Source organism: Lethenteron reissneri, chromosome 69 (genome assembly GCF_015708825.2).
Source record: "Lethenteron reissneri isolate LAM-NWPU_2019-01 chromosome 69, ASM1570882v1, whole genome shotgun sequence".
Taxonomy (NCBI): Eukaryota; Metazoa; Chordata; class Hyperoartia; order Petromyzontiformes; family Petromyzontidae; genus Lethenteron; species Lethenteron reissneri.
Window position 1 is genome coordinate 2,561,533 of NC_083847.1, and position 20,142 is coordinate 2,581,674.

Sequence of the window (20,142 nt, forward strand, 5' to 3'; positions counted from 1 at the left end):
ACGACCGAATCAGTTACCGACCGATTCGTGCAACCAATTACCGCCGCTAAGAGGGCGTCTACTGCAGTAGTAGCAGCAGCACATCTTCGTATGTCGCTCAGCGTTATACATACCGGGGGGGGGGATCGATTTCGCTGAGACGCGGAACTTTTCAAGCTCGTCAAAGCGAGGGACCTCAACGATTTGCACGAACGTTAAAGTATCAGTTTATTACATTTCCTGGTTTTACACAGGCTTACGTATATGGTGGGGGTATAACCGACGTGGTGTGTACATAGTTCACGTAAGAATCGTACGAAACGCATTGCCCCCCCCCGCCCCACTCGTCAAAACGGAACACATCCGACCGTCAGTGACATCCGAATGGGCCAAAGTCACATCGCCTGGGCCGTCAGCAATGCAGCCAACTGGAGCCCTTGAACATTGGCCGCTGCTATAAATTTCCACACGATGACTATGATGAGGTCTGCCACTTCCGTTGAGCTGCGGCCATTCGCGATGATGGGTACGTCGCTTCTGAAAGAGAGCTGCCACATACCCCAGTGGGCCTCGCCTTGTAAAATAAGCGTTGTGTTTAGTCTGCGATTTGATTACATTTCATACACTTGGCACGATCGTGTGTTTTGTTCTAACTTTCGGACCCCCTGCCCCAATTGAGCTTGTTATAAACGAGCTTCATAGCTCATCAAATTCCTCCTGCAGTCTCAATAACGATTCTGATGTCTGAACGCTTTGGGAGCCCTTTGACACTAAACCCCCATGCCCCCCCCCCAACCACCAAAGCGCTGGGCCCGGGGCAGTCACCCCTTGGAGACTTCTCAGGGGACGGGGCGTCCGTAAACACAGATGCTTCTCTCTCCACTGCTGGATTATTAGAGGGGAGGGGGGGTGGCCCCCTTCCCATTGCATGTATATTGTGGGAATCGGGGGGGGGGGGGCGTTTGACCATACTTCTTGGTTCGGTGCGATCGAAATGGAGACACGTTACGGACGCGGCGCATGGGGATACGCACACACACACTCACGTACAACTTACATGTCACAGCTCTTACTGGTAAAGGCGGTAGATCCACCACTCTTACACTTCCCATACGCACGAGGGGTGATTCGGAGACCAGTGACTGGAAATGGCAGATATGAAGAGAGCAGGGCGGCTTTATAATCCCTAGTTCAGATACGCAGAACCTCCGCACTAAAGTGGCTTACAAAAACTAATGATAACATAATAGCATTGTGACAGCGCGTGAGACTGGGTGGGTGGGCGGGTGAGTGGGTGGGTGAGTGAGTGAGTGGGTGAGTGGGTGAGTGAGTGGGTGAGTGAGTGGGTGGGCGAGTGAGTGAGTGTGTCAGTGGGTGAGACTGGGTGGATGAGTGAGTGAGTGGGCGAGCGAGTGAGTGGGTGAGTGAGTGTGTCAGTGAGTGGGACTGGGTGGATGAGTGAGTTGATGAGTAAGTGGGTGACTGAGTGAGTGAGTGGGTGAGTGAGTGGGTGAGTGGGTCAATGTTTAAGTGAGTGGGTGATTGAGTGCTTGAGTGGAAATTTCTCATTCCCAAAGATCTTCAGATCGTCCAAACTTGAAAACCAGACCCCTGCAACACAAAAACTCATGTCAGTACTCACCACTCACTCGCCCACTCACCCGCCCAACCACTCACTCACTCACCCACTCACTCACTCGCCCACTCGCCCACTCGCCCACTCACTCACTCACTCACCCACTCACTCACTCACCTGCCCAACCACTCACTCATCCACCAACCTGTCCACCTGCTCACTCCCACCCATTCACTCACCCACCCCTCCCCACCCATTCACTCAAGCGCTCGCTCACTCAAGCCCTCACCCACAAAACTTCTCACCCACTCACTCGCTCACCCACGAACCCACTCACTCGATCACCCACCCACCGACTCAAGCCCTCACCCACTCATCCACACAATCACTCACTTAAATGTTCACCCACTCAACTGTCCACTCACTCACCCACAAACCCACTCGCTCACTCGCTCACTCACGCACCCACCCACTCAAACCCTCACCCACTCACCCACACACTCAAACCCTCACCCACACACTGGGTGACCCACCCACTCACCTACCCACCCACTCAAACCCTCACCCACACACCCACACACTCGGTGACCCACCCACTCACCTACCAACCCACTCAAACCCTCACCCACTCACCCACACACTGGGTGACCAACCCACTCACCCACACACTCAAACCCTCACCCACTCACCCACCCACACACTCAAACCCTCACCCACACACCCACACACCCGGTGACCCACCCACACACCCACACACTCTGTTGTGGGACTTACCCAAAGAAAATGAACGCGTTCTGGAAGAAGACAGCCAGACCCGGGTAGACATTCTCTTGCTCTGCAACCACCGCCACCACATTAACCACATCAACACATGCACAACATGTGACATGCACAACATGTGACATGCACAACATGTGACATGCACAATATGTGACATGCACAACATGTGACATGCACAACATGTGACATGCACAACATGTGACATGCACAACATGTGACATGCACAACATGTGACATGCACAACATGTGACACTCACACAGCACTGATCTCAACTGCAAAATAAACCATTTCTATTTTACCCAGTAAGGCCCACTGAGCTATTTAGCTATTTTTCAGAAGCGACCTGGTCACAAATGATAGCGCTACGAAGTGGCTTGTCGTGTTTTCCCCATGGAGGTTGCGTGGATTTCTCTCCAGGTCCTCCGGCTTTTCCCTCCACATTTCGAAACAATACGTGCTTGGATTATGTGGCTGCTGCAATACATTTACACGTGATAATTATCTGTGTGATGAGTCTGTGGGCCTCTGTGTGGCGAGTCTGTGGGTCTCTGTGTGGTGAGTCTGTGGGTCTCTGTGTGGTGCGTCTGTGGGTCTCTGTGTGACGAGTCTGTGGGTCTCTGTGTGGTGAGTCTGTGGGTCTCTGTGTGGTGAGTCTGTGGGTCTCTGTGTGGTGCGTCTGTGGGCCTCTGTGTGGCGAGTCTGTGGGTCTCTGTGTGGTGAGTCTGTGGGTCTCTGTGTGGTGAGTCTGTGGGTCTCTGTGTGACGAGTCTGTGGGTCTCTGTGTGGTGAGTCTGTGGGTCTCTGTGTGGTGAGTCTGTGGGTCTCTGTGTGATGATTCTGTGGGTCTCTGTGTGATGAGTCTCCGGGTCCCTGTGTGGTGAGTCTATGGGTCTCTGTGTGATGAGTCTGTGGGTCTCTGTGTGATGAGTCTGTGGGTCTCTGTGTGATGAGTCTCCGGGTCTCTGTGTGATGAGTCTCTGGGTCTCTGTGTGATGAGTCTGTGGGTCTCTGTGTGATGAGTCTGTGGGTCTCTGTGTGGTGAGTCTGTGAGTCTCTGTGTGGTGAGTCTCCGGGTCTCTGTGTGGTGAGTCTGTGGGTCTCTGTGTGGTGAGTCTGTGGGTCTCTGTGTGATGAGTCTCCGGGTCTCTGTGTGGTGAGTCTGTGGGTCTCTGTGTGATGAGTCTGTGGGTCTCTGTGTGATGAGTCTGTGGGTCTCTGTGTGGTGAGTCTGTGGGTCTCTGTGTGGTGAATCTGTGGGTCTGTGTGTGATGAGTCTATGGGTCTCTGTGTGGTGAGTCTGTGGGTCTCTGTGTGACGAGTCTGTGGGTCTCTGTGTGACGAGTCTGTGGGTCTCTGTGTGGTGAGTCTGTGGGTCTCTGTGTGACGAGTCTGTGGGTCTCTGTGTGGTGAGTCTGTGGGTCTCTGTGCGATGAGTCTGTGGGTCTGTGTGTGACGAGTCTGTGGGTCTCACTTGTGACGACAAATCCACCAAACAGGATCCACATGGAGGCGATGAGGGCTCCGAATGACAACATGAAGCCCACAAACAGCCAGACGCGCGCCCCTGCACCCGGAGAGAGACACGGAGAGACAGAGTTTGACATAACGCCTTGGGGGAGACGCAGGGAGGGGAGTGGGGGAGACGCAGGGAGGGGAGGGGGGGGAGACGCAGGGAGGGGAGGGGGGGAGGGGAGTGGGGGGAGACACAGGGAGGGGAGTGGGGGGAGGGGAGTGGGGGGAGACACAGGGAGGGGAGTGGGGGGAGGGGAGTGGGGGGAGGGGAGGGGGGGGAGACACAGGGAGGGGAGTGGGGGGAGACACAGGGAGGGGAGTGGGGGGAGACACAGGGAGGGGAGTGGGGGGAGGGGAGTGGGGGGAGGGGAGTGGGGGGAGACACAGGGAGGGGAGTGGGGGGAGACGCAGGGAGGGGAGTGGGGGGAGACGCAGGGAGGGGAGTGGGGGGAGGGGAGTGGGGGGGAGGGGAGTGGGGGGAGACACAGGGAGGGGAGTGGGGGGAGACGCAGGGAGGGGAGTGGGGGGAGACGCAGGGAGGGGAGTGGGGGGAGACACAGGGAGGGGAGTGGGGGGAGACGCAGGGAGGGGAGTGGGGGGAGACGCAGGGAGGGGAGTGGGGGGAGACACAGGGAGGGGAGTGGGGGGAGGGGAGTGGGGGGAGGGGAGTGGGGGGAGACACAGGGAGGGGAGTGGGGGGAGACGCAGGGAGGGGAGTGGGGGGAGACGCAGGGAGGGGAGTGGGGGGAGACGCAGGGAGGGGAGTGGGGGGAGACACAGGGAGGAGGGGAGTGGGGGGAGGGGAGTGGGGGGAGGGGAGTGGGGGGAGGGGAGAGGGGGAGGGGAGACGCAGGGAGGGGAGTGGGGGGAGACGCAGGGAGGGGGAGTGGGGGGAGACACAGGGAGGAGGGGAGTGGGGGGAGGGGAGTGGGGGGAGGGGAGAGGGGGGAGACGCAGGGAGGGGAGTGGGGGGAGACACAGGGAGGGGAGTGGGGGGAGACACAGGGAGGAGGGGAGTGGGGGGAGGGGAGTGGGGGGAGGGGAGTGGGGGGAGGGGAGAGGGGGGAGACGCAGGGAGGGGAGTGGGGGGAGACACAGGGAGGGGAGTGGGGGGAGGGGAGTGGGGGGAGGGGAGGGGAGTGGGGGGAGAGGAGAGGGGGGAGACGCAGGGAGGGGAGTGGGGGGAGACGCAGGGAGGGGAGTGGGGGGAGGGGAGTGGGGGGAGGGGAGTGGGGGGAGGGGAGAGGGGGGAGACGCAGGGAGGGGAGTGGGGGGAGGGGAGTGGGGGGAGGGGAGTGGGGGAGGGGAGAGGGGGGAGACGCAGGGAGGGGAGTGGGAGGAGACGCAGGGAGGGGAGTGGGGGGAGGGGAGTGGGGGGAGGGGAGAGGGGGGAGACGCAGGGAGGGGAGTGGGGGGAGACACAGGGAGGGGAGTGGGGGGAGACACAGGGAGGAGGGGAGTGGGGGGAGGGGAGTGGGGGGAGGGGAGTGGGGGGAGGGGAGAGGGGGGAGACGCAGGGAGGGGAGTGGGGGGAGACACAGGGAGGGGAGTGGGGGGAGGGGAGTGGGGGGAGGGGAGGGGAGTGGGGGGAGAGGAGAGGGGGGAGACGCAGGGAGGGGAGTGGGGGGAGACGCAGGGAGGGGAGTGGGGGGAGGGGAGTGGGGGGAGGGGAGTGGGGGGAGGGGAGAGGGGGGAGACGCAGGGAGGGGAGTGGGAGGAGACGCAGGGAGGGGAGTGGGGGGAGGGGAGTGGGGGGAGCAGGAGGGGAGTGAGTCACAGGAAGTGAGTCACAGGAAGTGAGTCACAGGGAGCAGGAAGTGAGTCACCTGTCTGTCCCATGCACCCATCGCTGTATCCATCTCCTCTGACCTGGCCGTTAGAGACGGCATTTATCCTGCACACAGACAGAGACATACACAGAGAGACACACACAGACAGAGACACACACAGACAGAGAGAGACACACACAGAGAGAGACACGCGACAATTCGTCTCGCTTCGGTAGCGGCGGTGGTTGTGCCGATTGTGGTGGCGGTGGTGGTGGGTGGCTGAGGGGAGCGGTGGCGCAGCGGTTAGCGCCATCCTGCACTACGAACCCGGCGACCCGAGTTTGATTCCCCCTCAAGGCCACCAACACTGCTGACAGATGCCTGAACCGATCCTGAACCTCCCCTAGGTCAGCTCAGCCTTAATCGAATGCCTGTTGCAGTGCGTAGTAAACATCTCCACGAGGGAGACAAAGGCGGCCGGGCGTGGTGCTTGCCACCCACCCCCCCGTGTGCCGCATTGGCCTTCAGTGGTGTTGCTACTTGCTAACAGCACTTGCCCCATCAGTCTACACGGGGGATCTTTGTCTTTGGTCGTGGTTATGGTGGTTGTAGTGGTGGTTGTGGTGGTGGTTGTGGTGGTTGTAGTGGTGGTGGTGGTTGTAGTGGTGGTGGTGGTGGTTGTGGTGGTGGTGGTGGTTGTATTGGTGGTTGTGGTGTTGGTGGTGGTGTTGATGGTGGTGGTTGTGGTGTTGATGGTAATTGTGGTGATTGCAGTGGTGGTTGTAGTGGTGGTTGTAGTGGTGGTTGTAGTGGCGGTTGTGGTGGTGGTTGTGATGGTTATGATGGTGGTTGTGTTAATGGGTGTAATGGGTGTGGTGGTGTTGATGGTGGTGGTGTTGATGGTGGTGGTGTTGATGGTGGTGGTGTTGATGGTAGTGGTTATGATAGTGGATGTGATGGTGTTGATGGTGGTGTTAATGATGGTGGTGGTGTTAATGATGGCGGTAGTGATGGTGGTGGTGGTGTTGATAATGGTGGTGGTGTTGATGGTGGTGTTGATGGTGGTGTTGATGGTGGTGGTGTTTTTGGTGGTGATGTTGATGGTGGTGGTGTTAATGGTGGTGTTGATGGTGGTGGTGTTAATGGTGGTGTTGATGGTGGTGGTGGTGTTGATGGTGGTGGTGTTGATGGTGTTGATGGTGGTGTTGATGGTGGTGTTGATGGTGTTGATGGTGTTGGTGGTGGTGTTGATGGTTGCTTACATGAGGAAGGCTATAGTTGAGATCACACCACACGTGTGGTAAGCGTGGTTGAGTTTAGACGACTCAGGATACATAACCGCAGCGTCGATGATCACCCACCAACCTGTGAAAAACTACAACCACCACAACAACCACCACCACGACAACCACCACCACAATTAGCAACAGCAATGTTAACAGCAGAAGCAGCACCATTACAAACCACGCGGCATTGATAACAGCATCATCACCATCACCGCATTCATCACAACCACATCAACCACCACCACCACTAAAGACCACCCCGAGGGTGCACGGCGAATGTTTGGGTAGATCCCCTTCCCAGAGCTTCCATGTCGCGGGGTCAGATGTGTTGGCTTCTGCTGGCCAACAAATACATTTCTTATAGGGTCCGCACTCACTACACACACACACAGTGCTTGTCACAAACGATACCTCAATACCCATCTCTGGAGACCACTTTTTGCCAGTATCCAAACTTGATTTGAAGCTTTCGTGACTGCAGGAATCCATCTCTTTTGTTCTTTCGGTAAAGTCACGTGGGTATAATCTCCATATATAGAAAAGGCAACGTTGTGATTATGTGTGTCTGTTCAAAATATTTAGCGTACTTCCCGACATGCAACAAACTGCAAATTTGCCATGTGGGTACTTTCCAGACTGTACACCATGCAAACATTAATAAATAAACTTTTTGGGGGGGGGGGGGGGGGAGCTCAATAATGCAGAGATTGTTTGCACGGCAAGTGAGAATGTGACGTCACATCTGTCACATGACCCGCGCGTGTGGAAGTGTAACGCAGTGTTGTGTAGTGGGGGTGAGTGGTGGTGCAGTGGTTAGCGCGCTGTGTGTGTGTGCGGAGTGGTGGTGTAGTGGTTAGCGCGCCGCACTACGAATCCGGCGACCCAAGTTCGATTCCCGCTCACGGCCACCACCGGTGACGATTATTTGAACCGGTCCTGGGCCTCCCCTAGGTCGACTCAGCCTCAAACAAGTAACTGGTGTGGTGTGTGAACATTGCCACTGGGTAGACAAAGGCGGCCAGGTGTGGCGAATCCAAGTCCCGGGCGAAGCCGGGTAGTACAGCTAGTCTAAAATAAATCACGCGCCCGAAACGACGTGATTTATTTTATTTTATAGAATCCAAAATGTTGAAAAATAAGAAGAGGGTTGGTACCCTTCGCTGGCAATGAAAACAGGAGTTGTGTTCAGATGTTCAAACACAAAATCGATCCCCAGTCTGGCAAGGCATCAAGTCTGCATTCACCACAAACTTGCGGCAAGAAATGCCAACAAAACCGGCTCTAATTAAAGCTTTCGTGACTACAGGGATTCATATTCTTGGTTCTTTCGGTAAAGTCACGTAGAAGGGAAACAATAAAATAATAAAAATATAAAACAATAAAATTCTCACGACGTTTCGACTGCAACACAAGCAATCATTTTCAGGTGTGAAATCCACAGCAAGAAACTTTAACTAAACCGTTTCTTTTACGAGCTAAATATTCTTGCTGTGGATTTCACACCTGATGATGATTGCTTGTGTTGCAGTCGAAACGTCGCGAGAATTTTATTGTTTAATATTTATATTATTTTATTATTTCCCTTCTACGTGACTTTACCGAAAGAACCAAGAATATAAAACCTGCTCTAATAACAATACTAAATGCATTGTTTTTTAAACTGTTAGGCCTATGTTAGAGACAGCCTTCTTTATGGCCTAGTCTCACCACTTACAGCTCAAGTTGAGCACTTACATCAATGGGACACCTTTTTGTTAGTATCCAAAATGATGCAAAATAAGAAAAGGTTTCACCCTTTCTGGCAATAAAACAGATGTTAAGATGGGTTTTTTCGTCAGGTAGAACCACAATGCTTCACTGATCCCATCAAGGAGCAGAATATGAAATAATACCAATGCCATCTACATCTGCAGAACATGAAGTACCAGTGGCATCTACATCTGCAGAACGTGAAGAGCCAATGGTATCTACATCTGTAGAACGTGAAGAACCAGTGGCATCTACATCTGAAGAACGTGAAGAACCAGTGGCATCTACATCTGCAGAACGTGAAGAACCAGTGGCATCTACATCTGCAGAACGTGAAGAACCAGTGGGATCTACATCTGCAGAACATAAAAAACCAGTGGCATCTACATCTGCAGAACGTGAAGAACCAGTGGCATCTACATCTGCAGAACGTGAAGAACCAGTGGCATCTACATCTGCAGAACGTGAAGAAGCAGTGGAATCTACATCTGTAGAACATAAAAAACCAGTGGCAACCCACATCTGTAGAACATGAAGTACCAGTGGCATCTACATCTGAAGAACGTGAAGAACCAGTGTCATCTACATCTGCAGAACGTGAAGAGCCAATGGTATCCACATCTACGGGAGATGATACAATTTTTAAAGCCATTCCCCGTGTTTAGTGGACACTCCGTACAACGCGTTTGGAATCATCAGGGGTAAAGTTTGGACTTAGGAACAGACCTCTGGAACCGAACTCGTTGGCAATTACAGGAGTCCATGAATAGCACTATACGAGGCGGTACGCCCGTAGTGGTTGTGGTAACGGTGGTGGATGTGCTTGTGTGTTCGTGATCACCAGCACGCCCGCAGCCACGGAGGCGATGGCATTTCTCTTCTCGCTCCAGTCGATGCATTCGCACTCGGGCCAGCGCACGTGATCCAGAAACCCGGCCATTCTGAAACCACAACATCATCAGCAACTTTCGATTTAAAGCTTTCGTGACTGCAGGGATTCATCTTCTTGGTTCTTTCGGTAAAGTCAAGTAGAATGGAAATAATAAAATAATAAAAATAAAACATAATAAAATTATTCTCACGACGTTTTGGCCACAACGCAAGCAGCCGTCCTCAGGTGAAGAACAGGTCTGTCGATAAGACAGAGTCAGACCTGTTCTTCACCTGAGGACGGCTGCTTGCGTTGTGGCCGAAACGTCGTGAGAATTATTTTATTATGTTTTAATTTTTTTAATTTTATTATTTCCATTCTACGTGACTTTACCGAAAGAACCAAGAAGATCATCAGCAACGTCGTCATCAACAATACCATCGGCAACAACAACAACAGCCATTCGCCACTAAGTGGCGGTAACGTCACCATGGCGCCTGTGCCAGGATAGGTGCACTTTGAGGCCACACGTGAAGTGTCGAATGGTCGCTGCTGACAGGAGGCCACGGGACAGACCAGGTGTCGTGGGTTGAATGACAGAGATCACTGGCAGATTCAACACCATCATCAACACCATCATCAACACCATCTTAAAAATGACAAATCACATTGGCAAATGTCACTGTATTTAACACTAATCTCCTGCTTCAGGGTGTTTATAGAAGGAAGATTTACAATGTTCAGGGAGGAGACAAGATTAGTGCTACAACGCCAAAGGCTGTCACCTATTATTGTTCTTGTTCTTTGTATACCATGCGTCAGGTCACTCTTACAAATGAGACTCCTATCCTGGTCTCTATTGAGTTATTACCTGGTTACACGAGATCAATTTTAACTCGTCCACCAACTCACTCACCCGTTCACTCAATTACCCACTCACTCACCTATTATCTCACTCACTCACCCACTTACTTGATCCACATTTGATCCCGATTCAAGAGCCGAATGGCTCACAGGGCTATACCTAATAAATGAACTTGAACTTGAACACTCGTCCACCAACTCATTCAGCCGTTCACTCAATTACTCACCCATTGTCTCACTTACTCACTCACCCACTTGATCTACAAACCCACTCACTTGTCCACCAACTCACTCACCCGTTCACTCAATTACCCACTCACTCACCCATTGTCTCACTCACTCGCCCACTAACTCACTCGCTAACCCGCTCACTCACGACTCAATCTTCAAAATGAGACTCATACTGGTCTCACGAGTTCGTCTGGTTAAATACAATCAACTTTAAGCATCTGAAACTTTAACCTCTAAAACATAAATTATAGCAACAAAGATCCCCCGTGTAGCCTGTAACAGACTGCTGAGGCAAGTGCTGTTAGCGATCACCCATGAAGGCCGACACGGCACACGAGGGGGTGGGGGGCCAGCACTACGCCCGGCCGCCTTTGTCTCCCCAGCGGCGATGTTCACAGACGTCCAGTCGAAAACTACCACGAGCTCAAATCGTCGGTCACAACCCAACCACAAGAACCGACTGACACAACACACCCTGCACATTGTTGACATCACGCAACCACATCAACAACAACCACCACGACACAACCTGACTCAGACACGCAACACACGGACACACAACCACATCAACAACAATCACCACGACACATGGACACACAACCACGCAACACACGGACACGCAACACACGGACACAACACAACACACGGACACAACACACGGACACGCAACGTGACACCCCCCACCACCAGTCGCGCTCCGCCTGAGGCCTAGCTCAGGCTGCTGGGCGAGAATCCATGCAAGGCCCGTAGAGCCCCGCGGGAAGCCCGAATATAATCCAAACAGCGCCAGGACGGAAGCGTTATGGGGGTTGTTTTAATTCGCGCGCGATGCTGCGAGTGGAACTCACGCGTCTGTGTGTCTCTGCGTGTCTCTGCGTCTCTCTCTGTCGTCTCTTGCGAGTCAGCGAGGAAGGAGGAGACGCCGATTAGAAAGCAAACAATGGAGGCGACTTCCCGAGACGAGCGTCAACACGCGTGACGTAATCACGCCTCCCGCTGACGTCACCGCGCACAGCCGCCTCAGCGTTGCAACTCGACTGGTGACGTCATGACGCACAAGAGTCCCGTTCTCGTGCCGGGCCCGTGACGTCATCACGCACGGTGACGTGTTGTTCATTTAATAAACAAAAGGAGGACATCCTCTTTGGTTCCGCCGCTAAAGGGGCGGCCCATAAATGACGTCACGCACCCAGTGGGGGGGGTCAGACATTTGTGACAAGAGGGGAGGGGTTTGAGAAATGTGACGTCACATCAAAATGCGCAACTTTTAAATAAATATAGACAACACGTTCTACTTATCTTCTTGGTTCTTTCGGTAAAGTCACGTAGAAGGGAAGTAATAAAATAATAAAAATAAAACAATAAAAAAATTCTCACGACGTTTCGGCCACAACGCAAGTAGCCGTCCTCAGGTGAAACCAGGTCTGTCACCTGAGGACGGCTGCTTGCGTTGTGGCCGAAACGTCGTGAGAATTATTTTATTATTTTTATTTTTATTATTTTATTACTTCCCTTCTACGTGACTTTACCGAAAGAACCAAGAAGATGAATCCCTGCAGTCTCGAAAGCTTTAAAACGTTCTACCTAATTAAATAGACTTTTTAATAAATGTTTTCTCCTACAACATCAGTGTGCAGCGGCACATTAAATACGCACTACAATGACAATAGTTTAAAGCGATTGGAAGCATGTTTTTTTTTTGGGGGGGCAGAGCTTTGTGACGTCATATTTGAGGGGGGGTCTGACGTTTTGTGACGCCGTGTGACGAGAGGGGGGGTCAAAAATCGTCCAAAATCGCGTGACGTCATTTATGAACGGCCCCTTAGTTTGTATCCACCAGCGTGTTGCATGTCAGGAATGACATCTTTCACAGATGGGATCAGGTCACGGATTGTGTGTCCCGTGCTGGATCGAACCTGAATCTTGTGTTTGTTCAAGATTTTGGAATATTCAGGGGGCCGCTACGTCATCACGCACAGGTACAAGAGGGCCCGTGACGTCATCACGCACAGGTACAAGAGGGCCCGTGACGTCATCACGCACAGGTACAAGAGGGACCCGTGACGTCATCACGCACAGGTACAAGAGGGACCCGTGACGTCATCACGCACAGGTACAAGAGGGACCCGTGACGTCATCACGCACAGGTACAAGAGGGACCCGTGACGTCATCACGCACAGGTACAAGAGGGACCCGTGACGTCATCACGCACAGTAGACACAATCCACTCTGTGACGTCATCACGTACAGGTACAAGAGGGACCGTGACGTCATCACGCACAGTAGACACAATCCACTCTGTGACGTCATCACGCACAGGTGCAAGAGGGACCCGTGACGTCATCACGCACAGTAGACACAATTCACTATGACGTCATCACTTAAGTCGATGCACTAGGGGCCGTGACGTCATCACGCACAGTAGACACAAAAGGAGCTGTAACGTCATCACTCATAGAAGATACAATTGGAACTGTGACCTCATCGCGCATAGAAGACACGATGGGGGCGTGACGTCATCACGCACAATACACGATGGGGTGCCATCATCACGCACAGAAGACACGAAGGGGCGGCCGTGACGTCATCGCGCACAGGAGACACGACAGGTACAAGAGGGCCCGTGACGTCATCACGCACAGGTACAAGAGGGCCCGTGACGTCATCACGCACAGTAGACACAATCCACTCTGTGACGTCATCACGTACAGGTACAAGAGGGACCGTGACGTCATCACGCACAGTAGACACAATCCACTCTGTGACGTCATCACGCACAGGTGCAAGAGGGACCCGTGACGTCATCACGCACAGTAGACACAATCCACTCTGTGACGTCATCACGCACAGGTACAAGAGGGACCGTGACGTCATCACGCACAGTAGACACAATCCACTCTGTGACGTCATCACGCACAGGTACAAGAGGGACCGTGACGTCATCACGCACAGTAGACACAATCCACTCTGTGACGTCATCACGCACAGGTACAAGAGGGACCGTGACGTCATCACGCACAGTAGACACAATCCACTCTGTGACGTCATCACGCACAGGTACAAGAGGGACCGTGACGTCATCACGCACAGTAGACACAATCCACTCTGTGACGTCATTACGCACAGGTACAAGAGGGACCGTGACGTCATCACGCACAGTAGACACAATCCACTCTGTGACGTCATTACGCACAGGTACAAGAGGGACCGTGACGTCATCACGCACAGTAGACACAATCCACTCTGTGACGTCATTACGCACAGGTACAAGAGGGACCGTGACGTCATCACGCACAGTAGACACAATCCACTCTGTGACGTCATTACGCACAGGTACAAGAGGGACCGTGACGTCATCACGCACAGTAGACACAATCCACTCTGTGACGTCATCACGCACAGGTACAAGAGGGACCCGTGACGTCATCACGCACAGTAGACACAATCCACTCTGTGACGTCATCACGCACAGGTACAAGAGGGACCGTGACGTCATCACGCACAGTAGACACAATCCACTCTGTGACGTCATCACGCACAGGTACAAGAGGGACCGTGACGTCATCACGCACAGTAGACACAATCCACTCTGTGACGTCATCACGCACAGGTACAAGAGGGACCGTGACGTCATCACGCACAGTAGACACAATTCACTATGACGTCATCACTTAAGTCGATGCACTAGGGGCCGTGACGTCATCACGCACAGTAGACACAAAAGGAGCTGTAACGTCATCACTCATAGAAGATACAATTGGAACTGTGACCTCATCGCGCATAGAAGACACGATGGGGGCGTGACGTCATCACGCACAATACACGATGGGGTGCCATCATCACGCACAGAAGACACGAAGGGGCGGCCGTGACGTCATCGCGCACAGGAGACACGATGGGGCGGCCGTGACGTCATCGCGCACAGGCGACACTATCGGGCGGCCGTGACGTCATCGCGCACAGGCGACACTATCGGGCGGCCGTGACGTCATCGGGCACAGGAGACACGATGGGTGGCCGTGACGTCATCGCGCACAGGAGACACGGTGCGGTGGCCGTGACGTCATCGCGCACAGGCGACATCGACACAATTAGCCAACACCGTGAGGGTTGTTGGGCCTTAAAAGGGCAAATATACAATAGGCGACGTTTCGGACAAGGGCTCTTCTTCAGAGCCCATGAATAAGAGAGTCCAGAAATAGAAAGTTAAGGGCCGTCCATAAATGACGTCACGCGATTTTGGATGATTTTTGACCCCCCCCTCAAATATGACGTCACAAAGCTCTGCCCCTCCAAAAAAAAATGCTTCAAATCGCTGTAAACTATTGTCATTGTAGTGCGTATTTAATGTGGCGCTGCACTCTGATGCTGTAGGAGAAAACATTTATTACAAAGTCTATTTAATTAAGTAGAACGTGTTGTCTATATTTATTAAAGTTGCGCATTTTCACGTGACGTCACATTTCTCAAACTCCCCCCCCCTCGTCACACATCGTCACAAATGTCTGACCCCCCCCCCCCCCCCAGGTGCGTGACGTCATTTATGTACGTCCCCTTACTGGTGAGAGTTGGAGAACTGTGGATCTGTACTGAATGGCAGCAGCGACTGGCTCACAATCCCCTTTCACTTCCCCAAGTTTGACTCGAGCAGGTGCCACGTGGCTCTTCAGCAGAAGCGACGTGGCCATCACGAATGGCGGCTCAACCACGTGGCCTCGTACCACGGTCACGTGGCAATTTACAGTGGCAGCCAAAGAATCTTGTAATCCATTTTCTTGTGCAATGTAATTGAGGGGCTGTTGTTGTTGTTGTCTTGTTGTGGTCTGGGGCTGTTGTTGTTTTGTTGTGGTCTGGGACTGTTGTTGTCTTGTTGTGGTCTGGGGCTGTTGTTGTTGTTGTCTTGGTGTGGTCTGGGGCTGTTGTTGTTGTCTTGGTGTGGTCTGGGGCTGTTGTTGTTGTTGTTGTCTTGGTCTGGGGCTGTTGTTGTTCTGCCTTGCCCCAAGCTTACATTTAGTGTTGAAAGATCGGCAGGAATGTGCATACTTATGCAATTTGTACTCATCAATATTCATGTTTCGTGTTGTGTTTACTGTCCGTGGCTTGTGAACACATTCTGTATGTTGCACTGTCATCAGTGGCGGGATGTTAAATCCCTCATCCGGTCTACAGGAGGTTGTGGGGTCGATCCCGACCCTGACGCCTGCTGCTGTATATGTGGAGTTTGCGTGTCTCTCTCCCCATGGTCGCGTGGGTTTTTCTGTGGGACCTCCGGGTTTTTATCTCCACATCTAGAAACCTGCGTTTAGAGTGTTTTGGCTGCTATACATTACCACGTGATGATAATCCATTTCGTTCAGCTATCATTTGTAAGAGCCAAGTCGCTTCTGAAACAGACCTACATAGCTGAGTGGGCCTTACCCCATAAAATACAAATAAATATTTTAGTTTGTATTGTTCGTTGTTGTAAATCGATCACCTCATCCCTCCTCATGTAGTCTAAATAAATATCCTCGTTCTGCCTTCGACGCCGTGGCGAGACATTAACGGAGAAGTCAGGGTCGGGATCGACCCCACAACCTCCTGTACACCAGGTGAGGGATTTACCATCCCGCCCCTGATGACAGTGGCGGGATGTTAAGTAAACACAACACGAAACATGAATATTGATGAGTACAAATTGCATAAGTATGTACATTGCTGCCGATCTTTCAACACTAAATGCAAACTTGGGGCAAGGCAGAAAAATAACAGCCCCAGACCACAACAAGACAACAACAAACCCAGACCACAACAAGACAACAACAACAGTCCCAGACCTCACCAAGACAACAACAACCCCAGACCACAACAAGACAACAACTACAACAGTCCCAGACCTCACCAAGACAACAACAACCCCAGACCACAACAAGACAACAACTACAACAGTCCCAGACCACACCAAGACAACAACAAACCCAGACCACAACAAGACAACAACAACAGTCCCAGACCTCACCAAGACAACAACAAACCCAGACCACAACAAGACAACAACTACAACAGTCCCAGACCTCACCAAGACAACAACAAACCCAGACCACAACAAGACAACAACTACAACAGTCCCAGACCACACCAAGACAACAACAAACCCAGACCACAACAAGACAACAACTACAACAGTCCCAGACCTCACCAAGACAACAACAAACCCAGACCACAACAAGACAACAACTACAACAGTCCCAGACCTCACCAAGACAACAACAAACCCAGACCACAACAAGACAACAACTACAACAGTCCCAGACCACACCAAGACAACAACAAACCCAGACCACAACAAGACAACAACTACAACAGTCCCAGACCTCACCAAGACAACAACAAACCCAGACCACAACAAGACAACAACTACAACAGTCCCAGACCTCACCAAGACAACAACAAACCCAGACCACAACAAGACAACAACTACAACAGTCCCAGACCTCACCAAGACAACAACAAACCCAGACCACAACAAGACAACAACTACAACAGTCCCAGACCACACCAAGACAACAACAAACCCAGACCACAACAAGACAACAACTACAACAGTCCCAGACCTCACCAAGACAACAACAAACCCAGACCACAACAAGACAACAACTACAACAGTCCCAGACCTCACCAAGACAACAACAAACCCAGACCACAACAAGACAACAACTACAACAGTCCCAGACCTCACCAAGACAACAACAAACCCAGACCACAACAAGACAACAACTACAACAGTCCCAGACCTCACCAAGACAACAACAAACCCAGACCACAACAAGACAACAACTACAACAGTCCCAGACCTCACCAAGACAACAACAAACCCAGACCACAACAAGACAACAACTACAACAGTCCCAGACCACACCAAGAAGGAGTGTTGTGCATCACGCGGGACGCTGGGACTCATTTCACCTTGCGGAGGATCGCCCCCGCCAATCAAAATAGTTCCTCGGTTCAGTTCTTATGGCGGTTTCGTTCGTAATTGTGGACATTCATAAGTGTGGAATGTTCGTAAGTGGGGGTGTTCGTAAGTGGTGGACGTTCGTAAGTGGAGGACGTTCATACGTGGGGGATGTTCGTAAGTGGAGGGCGTTCATAAGCAGAGGGCGCTCATAAGCGGGGGGTGTTCGTAAGTGGAGGATGCTCGTAAGTTGAGAACGTCCGTGAAGGATGTTGGCACGTGCGGAATGTTCGTAAGTAGAGTCCGTGCGTAAGTAGGGGGCGTTCGCATCTCGGGGACTGTCCGTGATTGTTTCCGACACAGACACAGCGAGCGACCGAGCCGTGCATCACAGCAGAGCCCTGTGGATTGTGGGACACATTTTTATTGTCGTTATTTACAACGAGACCCCCCCCCCCACCCCCCCACAGCATCAATTACCGGCGCCCTGTTATCCGCAGCCCTCATATCCGCGACACCCACATCGGCATAATCCATAACCACCGCCTTCTCAATTCCCCTATCGCCAACTCACCACGCACACATCAGACATCAGCTCCGTCACAACACATCGACACGGCCGCTCACTCACGGACCAGCTTCTCCGTCAGTGCCTTGTGGTTCAAAGTGTTAACAGACATTCCATCTTCTTGGTTCTTTCGGTAAAGTCGTCACGTAGAAGGGAAGTAATAAAACAATAAAAAGAAAACATTATAAAATAATTCACGACGTTTCGGCCACAACGCAAGCAGCCGTCGACAGACTGGTTTCCACCTGAGGACGGCTGCTTGTGTTGTGGCCGAAACGTCGTGAGAATTATTTTATTATGTTTTATTTGTATTATTTTATTACTTCCCTTCTACGTGACGACTTTACCGAAAGAACCAAGGAGATGAATCCCTGCAGTCACGAAAGCTTTAAATCGAAAGATATTCCATTATCAGCTCAACAAACAAACACACGAAAAACAACAACACAGAGCAGAAGGGCAAAGTGTCACTTGGTCTTGGCCACACATCCCACTGCTGCAAGATGACCTGGAAGACGCGTTGGGGGGCAACGTTGATCTCTGCTGCCTCGACAGGAAACGTGAAGTTAAAACCCATCTGGAGCCTTGGCGAGGCTTTGGTGGGTAAACGAGCGGGGTGATCATCATAGTAATGATGTCCTCAGGGTTATCATTTGCATGATCAGTAACCGCAACTCCGATTAACAAAGTTGGCTAAGTCCGTTGCGAAACAAGTTCACACAACAACCACCACCGCCGCCATTCGCCACTAAGTGGCGGTGACGTCACCACGACGCTTGTGCCAGGCCACGTGCACCTTGAGGCTGCGACGTGAAGTGTCGAACGCCCGCTGGCAGGAGGAGGTCACGGGGCAGACCCTGCAGGTGCCACGGGTCGACTGACCGAGATGACACAGACGAGTGTCTGATGCACCACCTGTGCCCCCCTACTGTGCCAGGCTAGGTGCAGCAGGAGGTCACGGGGCAGAGCCAGCAGGTGCCACGGGTCGACGGTCGACTGACCGAGATGACCGAGACGAGTGGCTGATGCACCACCTGTGCCCCCGACTGCGCCAACTTGCTGTGCTTGAGCCACATTGAACTCGGCAGTCAAACGCCCCGTTAGTGGCGTGTGCCGTGCTTACGGGAATGTCTCCGGCGACAAACACCATCACCACCACCCCCACCACCCCCTGAGTTGTTAACGGAGATGTGAACCTCCGAGCTGCCCCACGTTGAATCGCTGGGGGGGGAGGGGGGGGGGCGTTTGATTGAATCTTAAATCCCTCGACCCTCTCGCGCTCGGCATGATCCAGAGCCGCCCCCCCCCCCCTCAGGTAGCCGGCGAATCATCGGGGGGGGAGCCCCGAGCTTTGGGGGGCCGTCAGATGTGATGCCTCAGGGGGGCCCACAGTAGGATCTGCCCCCCCCACCCGCCCACTATGGACTGCCCCCCAGCAGTGTAAATGGATCCATCCCGTTAGTTGACGGTTACGTGACACGCTGGTAGTGGGTAAAAGTGCGGGTGAAGTGACGTCACAAAGGCACGGGCCTTCGTTGTGACGTCACAAAGGCACTGATTCTGAAGTCACAATGGCACTAAATCTATCATGAAGGCACCGACTCTGATTGTGACGTCACAAAGGCACTAATCACGTCACAAAGCCACTGACTCTGATTGTGACGTCACAAAGGCACTAATCATGTCACAAAGCCACTGACTGATTGTGATGTCACAAAGGCACTAATCATGTCACAAAGCCACTGACTGATTGTGATGTCACAAAGGCACTTATCACGTCACAAAGCCATTGACTCTGATTGTGACGTCACAAAGGCACTTATCACGTCACAAAGCCACTGACTCTGATTGTGACGTCACAAAGGCACTAATCACGTCACAAAGCCACTGACTCTGATTGTGATGTCACAAAGGCACTTATCATGTCACAAAGCCACTGACTGATTGTGACGTCACAAAGGCACTAATCGTGTCACAAAGCCACTGACTGATTGTGACGTCACAAAGGCACTAATCACGTC

The 20,142-nt window shown here is 52.5% G+C and overlaps 1 protein-coding gene across 1 annotated transcript; it reads right to left on the reverse strand.

The window, feature by feature from the left end:
- Positions 1 to 190: 190 nt before the first annotated feature.
- LOC133360789 (transmembrane protein 50A-like) lies at positions 191 to 11,630 on the reverse strand. Its single transcript, XM_061579667.1, has 7 exons — positions 11,467 to 11,630; positions 9,494 to 9,593; positions 6,880 to 6,992; positions 5,675 to 5,742; positions 3,808 to 3,900; positions 2,330 to 2,390; positions 191 to 1,590 (listed from the first exon to the last, which is right to left on the reverse strand). Exons 2-7 carry the CDS (start codon positions 9,590 to 9,592, stop codon positions 1,545 to 1,547), a joined length of 480 nt encoding a protein of 159 aa, XP_061435651.1. The 5' UTR covers position 9,593; positions 11,467 to 11,630; the 3' UTR covers positions 191 to 1,544.
- Between the last annotated feature and the right edge of the window lie 8,512 nt (positions 11,631 to 20,142).